Genomic DNA, 12127 nt, shown 5'->3' on the forward strand with positions numbered 1-12127 from the left:
GTGGAGACCAAATATTTAGTCTTTAATTCATCATTAACTGCTAACCACTTATTGTGGGATCCTTGAATTCAGGTTCCATATTAGAAGTCCTCTATGGGCTCTAATGGAGAACCTTTACTTTTTTGAGACTGAGTTTCACTCTTGTTGGAGTGGAATGGCAGGCTAGAGTGCAATGGCACGATCTCGGCTCACCGTGACCTATGCCTCCTGGGTTCAAGAGATTCTCCTGGCTTAGCCTCCCAAGTAGCTGGGATTACAGGCATGTGGCACCACGCCCGGCTAATTTTGTGTCTTTAGTAGAGACAAGATTTCTCCAGGTTGGTCAGGCTGGTCTGGAGAGTCCCTATTTCTAACCTCCTCCAGCACAACAGAAGATACAAGCCAAATGATACATTTGCTTAAAATTGTCCAGCTGAATCAAGGTTTCACTACTGCTTGTAATTCTATCCTATTCTTATGTAAGCCAATTCAGTGTTTCTCTGTGCCTTGTATTTGATCCCCAACATCCTCTAAAGGTTATCCTGACAGATATGTCCCATAGACAACCATGGTTCTCGGCTTATGCATATTATGACCCCACAGAAAACCTCCACTAACTAAAACCCAGGAGTCTAAGTGCCGTCTTATTTGCCTAATTTTAGACTGCATTATTTTGGGTCAAAAAAAGTTCAAAATCACAAGAAGAATCATAAAACTGTAGCAAATTATAATTTACCCTAAGATCTATGAGGATCTTATTTGTAAACATGCATTGGTCACCATCAGTTTTCCAACAGCAAGAAACACAAATCCTAGAAAAACTTATTTCAATTTCTGGTCTTCAGGATTTCCAAATTTTCTCGATACATTTCAGACTAGAAGAAAAATTAACCATCTCAAACCCACTTTGACATACAGAAAAGCCCTGGCATATTGAAATTGCAGATTGCTGGACCCCCATCTCCAGACTCTGATTCATCACATTCAAAATATAACAAGAATTTCGATCAAGATTAAGGAGCCATGGCCGGGTGTGGTGGCTCACACCTATAATCCCAGGACTTTTGGAGGCCAAGGTGGACAGATCACTTGAGGTTAGGAGTTAAGAGACCAGCATGGCCAACATGGTGAAACCCCAGCTCTACTGAAAATACAAAAATTAGTTGGGCATGGTAGCAGGTGCCTGTAATCCCAGTTAGTCAGGAAGCTGACACAGGAAAACTGCTTGAACCTGGGAGCCGAGATCATGCCACTGCATTCCAGCCTGGCAAGAGAGACTCCGTTTAAGAAAAAGGGGGGCCAAGAGGAAAAACCTTGGGCTGAGGAATTAAGTCCTAAAGGACCACCTCATTCCTATCACACTGCCCCTCTTTAGAATGTGAACCATTAAAAATGGAATCTTTCCTTTTGAGCCCCATCGAACAATTAGGGTACATTCTCCCATTCACTGTAAAATTCAGAATACAATACATGCAGACCTTTCAGTGATCAACAGGTATCATTCTGACATTTTTTTTTTTTTTTTTTTTTGAGACGGAGTCTTGCTCTGTCACCCAGGCTGGAGTGCAGTGGCCGGACCTCAGCTCACTGCAAGCTCCGCCTCCCGGGTTTTACGCCATTCTCCTGCCTCAGCCTCCCGAGTAGCTGGGACTACAGGCGCCCGCCACCTCGCCCGGCTATTTTTTTGTATTTTTTAGTAGAGACGGGGTTTCACCGTGTTAGCCGGGATCGTCTCTCGATCTCCTGACCTCGTGATCCGCCCGTCTCGGCCTCCCAAAGTGCTGGGATTACAGGCTTGAGCCACCGCGCCCGGCCCATTCTGACTTTATAAACAGAAATGTTTCACTGGCCAATGCCTGTGTTGGTCTTATCTTTACCATATACTTTCTGAGGGAAGTCAGCAGAGGAACCCATGTCTTCATACCCTAAGTACTAGAACCTGGGCTCCCAATGCACACAGGATGTAGAGATGCCACTGAAGAACCTATACTCACACCACAAAGAAAAAGTAGTCAGCATTTAATGAATCTCCCTCCACGTGGCTTCAAGCCACCAGGACACAGGCCCCCCCAACACCCTTAATCTTCTCCTCAGCTCTTCTGCTGAAGAATTTGGCCTTCACGATGACAGGCTGCTTTGGGAGCTTTCCCTTTCCCAGAACTTTGTAGTAGCCCTGGAAGAACAGAGAAAAAAGTTTACAATACACTGTAGCAGGTACCTACTGCGTGATGGGTATGAGGAAAGACTGCCAGCCCACTTTCTAAATCCCTAGGCAGGGTATGTATGTTTCTGATCTGGGCACTAATGGGGGCACCAACTGCCCCCACCAGTGAATCAAGACCAGAAAATTCTCTTCGAGTACTCTAGCACACCAGGACAAGAGTTGTGTCAGGATGTGACTCTAGTCTCGGCAAAGCATAAGCCTCCTCCTGCTCAAAAACCCCCTGCTAAGCAAAAGAAGACAACCACCTTCCTGACCACTAAAACTACTCAATGGACATTAAATAGGCTGGGAAGTCAATTTAAAGCGCCCCTAGGGTTCTGGCCTCTTAAGATTATCTCCATATTCATGAGAGTTAAGACTAACACAGGGACCAGAACCCCCCACCAAGGACAGACAAAATATATCTGTTTTGGGGGAAAATCTCTTCAGATAATGTACAGCACTGAGTATCGATGGAACGTATTAGGATTCTATTATCTGGGGAACATGAAGGGCCAAGAGCTGTGCTCGATCAGAACCAGCTATAGTTCAAGCACGAAATGCAAACCTGATACAACCTGGGCAGTGACAGTAGGCACTGTTACTGACAGGGAAATACCTATGATAATTCTACCACAGGAAGAATGGATGTCTGGTAGGTAACTGGGAAGTACAGGTTTTAAGTGGATTAGATTAAGCCAGAGTTTTTGTAAGGGAAGGTATGGAAGTATAGAAAAACATCCAATTAACTTACCGATCGCACCACATCAATGATGGGAGCAGCCCCAGTCTTGTTTTTAGCAGCATTCACCCGTGTCTGCTCACTGACCAAAGTCCACAATTTATCAAGGTTGACAGTTGGGCAGAAGCTCTGGTTCCTCTTTAAGTGGTAATGCCTCATACCAACTTTCCCAAAGTAGCCTGGGTGGCTAGGAAGAGATAACAACCACCTTCATACACACTCCAATTAAGATGCTATGTTTATCATCTTTATAGTTACCTCCCCCATTACAGTGTAAATTGTTCACTGATGTAGAGCAGTGTCAGGCACATGATACATCTGTTGACTTAAACAACGGTTTTAAAAACCACCAAAGACTATCATGAGGAAAAGGCTAGTCTTATTTCCTGGAACCAAGATAAACCACTGACTATGTTAGAGGCAGGGCTGAGACTAAAATTCAAGCCACATAACAGCACTCTATGGAAAATCTACATACTCCTATAATAAAGGTCTTCCGAATAGCCAAAATTTATCATCCACTAGTTTGTGAGTAGGTGAATGTGAAGCATGTCTCTAACCTGGTGACTGACTGTGCCATAAGGCCCACAGCCAGTGAATAAGATCAGCAGTTACTCTCCGAGGACTCTAGCACACTCAGGCAATAGCCGATACCCAAGCGTGACTCTAGCCTCGATGACAGGTTCTCAGTTCACACGAAGTGTTAACTTGGTAAAAAAACAGCAGTAGGCAAGGCTTGCTTCTAAACTTTTTGTTTAAGCCAGCCCTCTCTCTGCCCCTACCTCCCAAGCTGTCAAAAGCAGTCCAAGGACACTTACTATTTGTCGAAGTTGATCCGGTGGTGATGCAGACCACCAGCATTACCGCGGCCTCCGGGGTGCTTCCGGTGCTTGCCTGCAGGAATACAAAGCTACATGGGGCCGGTGTGATGGCTCATGCCTGTAATCCCAGCACTTTAGGAGGCCGAGGCGGGCGGATCACCTGAGGTTAGGAGTTCGAGACCAGCCTGGCCAACACAGAGAAACCCCCGACTCTATTAAAAATAGAAAAACTAGCCAGACGTGGTGGTGCACACCTGTAATACCAGCTACTGAGGCAGGAGAATCGCTTGAGCCGAGATTTCGCCACTGCACTCCAGCCTGGGCGACAGTGATCAGTCTTTCCCCCCCGCCCCCCCCAAAAAAGCTACATGCACCACACAGCCTTCTCATGCCACTCAATACTTCCTCGTACAAAAGCCGAGCGTTTCCCCAGACGTCTGTGTCCCACTTACGCTGTTCCTACCCTACCGATGCCGGTTTCAGCAATGCGATTACTTCAGGATTCCGGGTGAAACATCTTTTCAGGTTCCACATCACAGCATTCCCACAGTACTCCACTTCTTCAACTAACCTAACACCGTGCCTGCTCAATTCCCATTACTCCACTGATGTGAAATTCCTTAGAACTGGACTACTACAGGATCCTCAGAAAAAAATCAACAGCTGTCCAACTTGACCCCACAAAAAGGTCTTATTCTTATAGGCTACCGATCTCCAGACTAGCTAAGCACCCGAAGAGAGCCCAAGGCCCACCCCGAGGGGAAGCCGGCACTCACCTATGCGGCCGTGGCCGTGGCTCACGTGGCCCCGAAGTTTCCGGGTCTTCCTCAGTCTGGATGGCTGTGTGGAAAAAGCTTGGTGGTAAGGCCTAAGGAATTAGGGGCAGGGGGCGATGCCTGCCAGCTGTGAGATGGGCCTGTAAGCCTGTGGATCAAGGACCCAACTAATTGAGCGTTCGGTAAAGCTGAGGGTACCGATCGGCCTAGGGCCGTGCTCACCACGGTAGCGCCGGAGGCCGCGTGTCCTAGAGATCTGAACCGCGGGCCTAACAGACGGCTCCGGGAGCACCGCCCCGCGCCCGCGCCCGCGCCCGCGCCGGCCACCCTGCCCTGCAGGCGGCCATGCGCAGCCTGGAAGCCCCGACCATGGTAGGGAGTGGATGACTAGGGGCAATGGGAATGAGCTTAGGAGTCCCCGCCAGCAAGGAAGAGGAGGCAAGAAGCGAAACACCTACCATGTCGGCAGCCCAGACGAAAAAGGAAGGCCTTCGCCAAGTCTCGCGAGGTATCGGGCACGGGGGGCGGGGCCAAGTGCCTCACTTCCGGTCACAGAGGCCGGGCTTCTGGCGGGGCCTCTTGGTCTCGCGGGATTGCGCGTCTCCTAGTCGCCTCTTCGGAGTGGTGATACCCTTCACAAAATCTTGTGGTGAGGGTGAACGGTCTCGGTGAAGCCGGCTGTGACAGGCTCGGAAGACGAGAACTGTTGAAGAATCGGGGCTAGGTGTGCTGTACTGCACGCCGCCCATGCCTGCTTGAGCCGGCCCCTTTTCTGGCGCCTGAACCAGGGAACCGCCTAAGCCGACCCTAAGGGCCTCGGCATCAAGCTCCTCACCAAATGCGCCAGCCCTGAGCCGCCCCGCGCGCCTCCCCAGTTCTTAGTGGTTTGCTCGGGGCTGGTGATAGTGGCGGCTGGTTTGTCTCCCGGCCGCAGTGCGGAACCGCGAGGCCCTGTTTAATCCTCAGTATGGCCAACTGGTGTCTCGCTCCGTTTTCTGAAGCTCGGGCGGCTCCCGAAATGCCTCCTCCAGCTCACACTCCTGAGTGGGCACTCCGGCTTCCTTTCTCTTTTGCCCTTCTGCTATCATTTGGTTGTCCTCTCAGGTTTGAGCAACTTAAATCGGTTCAGGGACTTAGATGCCTGGTTGCTTTATGGTTCTTTTAATGCAGATATTGTAAATACTTTTTCTAAATGCCACATTTAGGCCAGGCGCGGTGGCTTACACCTGTAGTCCCAACACTTTCGGAGGTCGAGGCGCGAGGATTGCTTGAGGCGAGTAGTTCAACAACAGCCTGGGCAACATAGTGAGACCCTTGTCTCTACATACAAAAGTAAATAAGTAAAAATAAATGCTGTTTTTCAATTTTCTCCAGAATCTACATAACACGCCTGTGACCCTTTCCTGGACACAATGCAGACATAGTTCCTCGCTTCCCCACCTGTACCACCATACAATCTAGTACAGCCCTTATGTAATTTATTGACCTACATTTGTCTTCCCTACTAGACCTAATTCCTTATGTGGTCAAGGACGGTTTTCTTTTATCCACACTCAACTAGTGATTGAGTGAATAAATGAACTTACCCTCACCTCCCTGTCTTCGCTAATAGCAGCGTGTCTTCTCTCTTAAGTCGGTTACTTCAGCCAGTGTTCAAGATCCCATCCCCTCGCTAGTCTATTAATAGATCCCATGGGAAAAATGAAATAAATTTTTAAAATCCCATCCCCTCAGTTATTCCCTGTGTGTATGTGTGAGCGTGAGTGTGTATTTATTTATTTATATTTCTCTTGCCCCCTTCAGCTAAAATATAAAAATATCCAAAATTCTGGCCGGGCGCGGTGGCTCACGCCTGTAATCCCAGCACTTTGGAAGGCCAACGCGGGCGGATTACGAGGTCAGGAGATCAAGACCATCCTGACTAACACGGTGAAACCCCGTCTCTACTAAAAATACAAAAAATTAGCCGGGCGAGGTGGCGGGCGCCTGTAGTCCCAGCTACTCGGGAGGCTGAGGCAGGAGAATGGCGTGAACCGGGAAGGTGGAGCTTGCAGTGAGCCGAGATCACGCCACTGCACTCCAGCCTGGGCGACAGAGCCAGACTTGATCTCAAAAAAAAAAAAAAAAAAAAAAAAAATCCAAAATTCTCCCATGTCCTTGCCCTTTCCTTTACAGCCAAGCTCCCCAAAAGAGTAGTCTACAAATCCTGCCCATTTGCACCTTCCCATCCATTGTTCTCTGCAATCTAGCTCACAGCCTGTGACTGCAATGAAATTGCTCTTACTAATGCCATTAATGAACCAATTGCCAAATTGGACTCTTCCTATTCTTGATACCACTTGTTCTTTCTGTTGTACTTTAATCTGTTGACGTCTTTTTCTAGAGAAAGTCTTGCCTTCCTCCTACTCTTTGGTTACTTCTCAGTCTTCTTTTCAGATTCTTCCAGCGTTGTCCACCATTTAAATGTTGATGTTCCTCAGCCTTCTGTCCTTGTCCTTATGTTTTCACAGTATATGGTCTTCTTGGGTGGCTTCAATTCACATCCTTATTGCTGAGCTCCACATCCATATGGTCACTTAATTACTGGTTACTATTCCTTGGACATTCTACAGACAAAGTAAACATATCCAAAGAACTCAATCTTCACTGCTCACTGGTGCCTTCTCCTTTATTCTCTGTCTTGGTGAGTAGCACCATTGTCCACCTAGATAATGAAAATTGTCCCCAAACCTTCTCTTCTTCTGCTGCACTGTCACCCTGTCCTTTTGTTTCTGTTCTATCTCTCCAATGTGCTTCTTCTGTTTAAGCCTTAGTGCCCCCGCCTTCATTCAGGCCCGCATCATATCTCTTATCTGGAGTTTACAACACCTTCCTTTGTTCACTCTGCCTGCCTTCTAACCCTCCTCCAATCTCTGTATCCTTCACATCTCCACCAGGTTAGTATTCCAAAAACATGACTTCCATTCTTTTACTTACTTGATCAAAAAGTTCAATAGCTCCTTATGACCAACAGAATATAGCCCACTTGCCTTTCCAACCTTACCTCAGCCTCTCCCTTACACAAGCTTTCTACTGCAGCCATGTTTGGTATATCCCATCTGCATTTTTGCCTTTGCTCATGCTGTTTCCCATCCCGGAGTGCCTATCCTCTTCCTGACCATGTGTCCTGAATCTTCCTCAACCTTTAAGGTCCACCTTATATTCTGTTTCTTCCCAGAACACTTCAGTCTACAAGGATAACAACCAACATTTTCAGAGCACTTGGCAGTTTACAAAATGCATCTGCCTGAAGGCACAGCACTACCAGCCTCATTTTATGCGTGTGAAAACTGAAGCACAGAAGAATTGGGTGACTTGTCAGACGCTGCATAGGTGGTCAGCTACAGAGCCTGGGCGTAGCCTTTAGTCTTCTCTCTCCAGATCTCCTGCTTTTACCTCAGTGACCAGTTCCTCTCTGACCTCACAGCATTATGGTCTTCATCCCTCCATCAACCTTAATCACATACTGCATGTGACCAGTAGGAAAGGGGTCTTGAGAGTAGGAGGTGAGATCAAAGAAGAGATCATCCTCTATTTGACATCAAAACTGGCCAGTAAGTGCACAAGAAATGAACTGGGTTACCTGGAACCTAACCTTGGGAAGATGATCTGTCAATGCAGGTAAGCTGGGCAGAGCCTTGGGAATGGAAGGGAACCATCAGGGGTATTAGAGCTGGGGCCTGCAATGAGGACCACCACTACAAGGAGTTGGGGTAGGGTTCTAGGTGCTGAGACACTCCTCCTGGATAGTTCGCCAGGTTCCTTGGTTATGGAGGAGCTACATCCTGTCCCTCAGGCCACCCGGCTGAACAGAAGACCTCCCAGGGTGGACCCAGCACTCCCCATTGGGTTCTGTGCTCACCTAACATTCTTCTTATCAATGGTTTGATCTGGTTGTAGAGGGAGTACCCTGGGTAGTTATCTGGCTCTATCCAGTTTTCTATCCAGCTCCCTCTCCTTCAAAAGGCAACCACATGACTTAAACACACAACTCATGTGGGGTTTGTTCAGCGTGTGTCACTTTTCCTAGGTGGACAGAGGTCTGAGAGAGCAGACAAAGCTGAGTTCTCTGTCTGCAAAGTGGAGTAGCAGCCAGATATTTGGCATTAGGGGACCTGTCCCTCCCAACTAGGCACATGGGACATGACCTTTGGCCATGACTCCTGAGAGGTGTCCTTCTCTGTGACATCTCTTCTGAAGTACAGCATAGGTTTGTGACATCTCAGGCATCTGGGCTTCCTCAGAGTGTGAGGGCCTCAGAAAATACCTCTGAAATGAATGGAAGAGATGATACCAGGCAGCATCCTGGTGAAGCAGGCAAGTGTGCTGATTTTTTGCTGCGCCGGGCCTCTCTCCAGGTGGCCTTGGGAACACATCATCACCCTGAAGAAGGCCCTGGTGATCCCTCTTCCTTTCTCTCTTTGCTGGGTTCCTGAATTCGACATCAGTCCTTCAGATAGCAGCAACATCCTGGATGGATCCAGCTCTGTTTTCTTGCTCTCCATCTTCAGATACGGACATTTGGAAATACTATGTTTGTTTTCTTTTTTAAGTAGAGCACTGTTAATCAAGATGAAAAGAAGCAGTGTTTCTGCTTTTTTTCCAAGTGAGAATTAGAGAAAACTCAGAAATCCCAATTTATTTCAGAAAGACTTGAAAAAGTATACATAATAGATAGTACAACAGTAAAAAAATTCTGAAAAAAATTTAAGTATAAGCAACTCAAATCATTCACCCTATGGTGCTGTTTTCTGAGTATTACCTTTCAACCCTTGTATACGTGGAGACATAGCTGTCTGCAAAGTTGATGATCATAGTATACAAATCCTTTTGTATTCTGCTTTTTATTTAATACCATGGCAGTTTTTCGTATCACTAGCCAGTCTTCATGATTATTTCTAACAGCTGAAGAGTAATTTATTTTCAGCATATACTACCATTTATTAAGCCACTTTCTTGTGTGTTTTGTTTTTTAAAAAAATTCTTACTGTATTCTTTGCTGTTAGAGACAATGATGGAATGAGCATTTGTATATAATATTTTCTTCTCCTGTTGAATAACTTGTCTAGGATAAATTCCCAGGAGTGAGACTGCTGGATTATATGGTATGAACATTTTTGTGATTCATTTTATGTTACTATATATTTTTTCCAAAAGGATTGTGCCAATTTATTCACCAGCAATATGTAGTTTCCAGTTTCATTTTAACCTCCCTAGCCTTGGGGGTTTTTGTTTGCCTTTATCAGTAGTTTTTGATATATGGCATTTAGGGGAAATCCATAAGATCAGGCGGGGTTTTCTTCAGCACAAAGTAAAAATAATCTAATTGGAAGATTAGGGATTTTTAGGAGTCTTTCTATCCAGTGTTGGATAGATTGTTCTACATGGCAATTATATTCCTAAAGCTTTGTTGGAAACTAGGGTGGAAAACCGTGCTGCCATTAAACTCAGAGTAACAAAACATGAAAAGAGAAATTCTAGAGTCTTTGAGAACAGTTTATACAATAGCAGAAAAAAGAAGTTATGTATTTGGGTTTTCATTTAATTTCAGAGGATAAAATTAATGGAAAGAACACAGAAACTTGGGTTCATTGCCTAGTTCTGTTTTTGTTGTTGTTGTTGTTGTTGTTGTTGTTTTTAAAGATAGGGTCTTGTATGTGGCCCAGGCTGGTCTCAAACTGCTAGCCTCAAGCAGCCCTCCTACCTCGACCTCCCAAAGCACTGGGATTACAGGCGTGACCATCACACCCAGTCTCCTAGTTCTGTTTTTACTAACTGAATTGTATTGAACAAATAGCATATTCTCTTTGAATCTGTTTTCTTGTCTGTATAATGAAAAAATGATGAGATTAATTCATTCATTTTATAAATATTAATTGAGTGTATACTGTGTTCCTGCACTAGGTGTCAGGCAAGTGAAGGGCAGGTACAATTGTGAATAGGGAAGGGCAAAAGTCCTTCCCTAAGACTATGTCTAAGACATACATTAAACAAGCAAACAAATAATGTATCATATATAACACAGCCTAGCAAAGAGTAGGTACTCTCATTACCTACTCTTTCTCCCTAAAATAAGTGTTATTTTTATGATAATTTGTTCTGTACCCCTCATGCAAACTATCTTTGAAATTCTTATTGCCAGTGTGATGTGGAATGACTTGTTCCGTCATTCCTTGGCAAGCTTAGGGTACTCCAGTCAATATTTTCCTTTTCTTAAATACAGATGTGGTAAGATGTTAAAAGGAGGTGGTTTGTGGCAAGGTAATGTCTTAAAATTTAACTTTTTACCAACATTTTAAAATTTAAATAAAAATAAGAATTTCTGGGGTTTTGGAAAACTAAGATTTGGAGACACTAGACCCACATTCTTTTAAGTAAAGCACTTTATTCATATAGATTGCCCAGCCCCTGTAGGCATTTGAATTTACTATCCTGGTGTAAGTATAGTCTTCCAAACTCTGTCCCCTCCACTCTTCTAGGTCAGGGGAGATAAGAAGGAGAGGGAAGAACTAATTTATGATGAAAGCAGCCACAGAAAGGGGGCAGAAATGGGGTCATTTGACCCTTCCTCTTCTCAAATCAGAAACTCATTGCGTGGATGTGCCTTTAAATTAAACTTTTACTTTCGTGGAGTAACTTCAATGGCTTTCTAAGACATAAATGAGATGCTTGCTTCTTTATATTCTTACCCTGTGTAGTACTTGCTCGTGGTGGAAAGCCATGATACCTCCCTGAATTCCCAGGATTGTGATGCAAGGTCTAATGCAGTAGTTCTCAAAGTGTGATCTGTAGACCCTATGGGGTAGGGGGTCCCTGAGATCATTTCAGGGGGTCCACAGGTGAAAACAATTTTAATAATAAAGCTAACGTGTTATTTGATCTTTTCACTGGTTGACATTTGCACTGATGCCAAAGCAATGTTGTATAAAACTGCTGATGTTTTGGGCACCGAACTGGAACAAAACATTATATTCTTTACCACTAGGCATCTGCCGGTAGTAGTAGTAGTAGTAGTAGTAGTAGTAGTAGTAGTAGTAGTAGTAGGCATCTGCCGGTAGTAGTAGTAGTAGTAGTAGTAGTAGTAGTAGTAGTAGTAGAAGAAGGAGGAGGAAGAGGAAGAGGAAGAGAGTTTACCTGAAGAATGTCCATCAATGATGAAGTGGTAACAATTTTTATTAAATCTCAATCTTAAATTCTGAAGTACTTTTTTAGATTTCTTTTTGATATTCTGTGTGAAGAAAAAGTGTTCCTGCTACATATCAAAGTGAGAAACTGTGCTTGTGCTATTGAGTTGCAAGTTAAACTAGCCTTTTAAAAAATGAAACATCACAGACAGGTGTGGTGGCTGACACCTGTAATCTTTGGGAGGCCGAGGCAGGTGAATCACGAGGTCTGGAGATCGAGACCATCCTGGCCAACATGGTAAAACCCCGTCTCTACTAAAAATACAGAAATTACCTGGGCGTGGTGGTGTATGCCTGTAATCCTAGCTACTTAGGAGGCTGAGGCAGGAGAATCACTTGAACCAGGGAGTCGGAGGTTGCAGTGAACCAAGATGACACCACTG

The 12127-nt window shown here is 45.2% G+C and overlaps 2 protein-coding genes, 1 long non-coding RNA gene and 2 other non-coding genes across 7 annotated transcripts in view; 1 reads left to right on the forward strand and 4 right to left on the reverse strand.

Annotated features, from left to right (window-relative positions):
* Positions 1-1985: 1985 nt before the first annotated feature.
* LOC105488737 (ribosomal protein L27a) lies at positions 1986-5058 on the reverse strand. Its single transcript, XM_011753099.2, has 5 exons — positions 4980-5058; positions 4522-4585; positions 3743-3818; positions 2937-3111; positions 1986-2152 (listed from the first exon to the last, which is right to left on the reverse strand). The coding sequence occupies exons 1-5, from the start codon at positions 4980-4982 to the stop codon at positions 2024-2026; spliced, it is 447 nt and encodes a 148-aa protein (XP_011751401.1). The 5' UTR covers positions 4983-5058; the 3' UTR covers positions 1986-2023.
* Positions 2261-2391, reverse strand: LOC112427870 (small nucleolar RNA SNORA3/SNORA45 family). Its single transcript, XR_003019630.2, has one exon. It is a non-coding gene; the product is annotated as a small nucleolar RNA SNORA3/SNORA45 family (small nucleolar RNA).
* LOC112427871 (small nucleolar RNA SNORA3/SNORA45 family) lies at positions 3472-3601 on the reverse strand. Its single transcript, XR_003019631.1, has one exon. It is a non-coding gene; the product is annotated as a small nucleolar RNA SNORA3/SNORA45 family (small nucleolar RNA).
* A 650-nt stretch (positions 5059-5708) lies between the features above and the next one.
* On the reverse strand, positions 5709-8540 carry LOC139357514 (uncharacterized). Of its 2 annotated transcripts, none has more exons than XR_011610855.1 (3): positions 8423-8540; positions 6108-6198; positions 5709-5841 (listed from the first exon to the last, which is right to left on the reverse strand). It is a non-coding gene; the product is annotated as an uncharacterized lncRNA (long non-coding RNA). The 2 variants fall into 2 exon arrangements; XR_011610856.1 differs by lacking the exon at positions 8423-8540 and adding an exon at positions 7565-7698.
* The window catches only part of LOC105488738 (tripartite motif containing 66), a 67472-nt gene continuing 61988 nt past the window's right edge, over positions 6644-12127 (forward strand). For both annotated transcript variants that reach the window (XM_011753100.2, XM_011753110.2), the window contains exon 1: positions 6644-8181. The gene's annotated coding sequence lies outside the window, so the exon portion shown is untranslated. The remainder of the gene's footprint in view (positions 8182-12127) is intronic.

This window comes from Macaca nemestrina, chromosome 12 (assembly GCF_043159975.1).
Source record: "Macaca nemestrina isolate mMacNem1 chromosome 12, mMacNem.hap1, whole genome shotgun sequence".
In the NCBI taxonomy this organism is placed as follows: Eukaryota; Metazoa; Chordata; class Mammalia; order Primates; family Cercopithecidae; genus Macaca; species Macaca nemestrina.

Excerpts from the sequence above, each read along its gene's own strand:
- LOC105488737 (XM_011753099.2), bottom strand. Across the intron at positions 3,819-4,521 it reads CCACGGCCACGGCCGCATAG|GCAAGCACCGGAAGCACCCC; the intron begins GTGAGTGCCGGC and ends GTATTCCTGCAG. Across the intron at positions 2,153-2,936 it reads TCATTGATGTGGTGCGATCG|GGCTACTACAAAGTTCTGGG; the intron begins GTAAGTTAATTG and ends CTGTTCTTCCAG.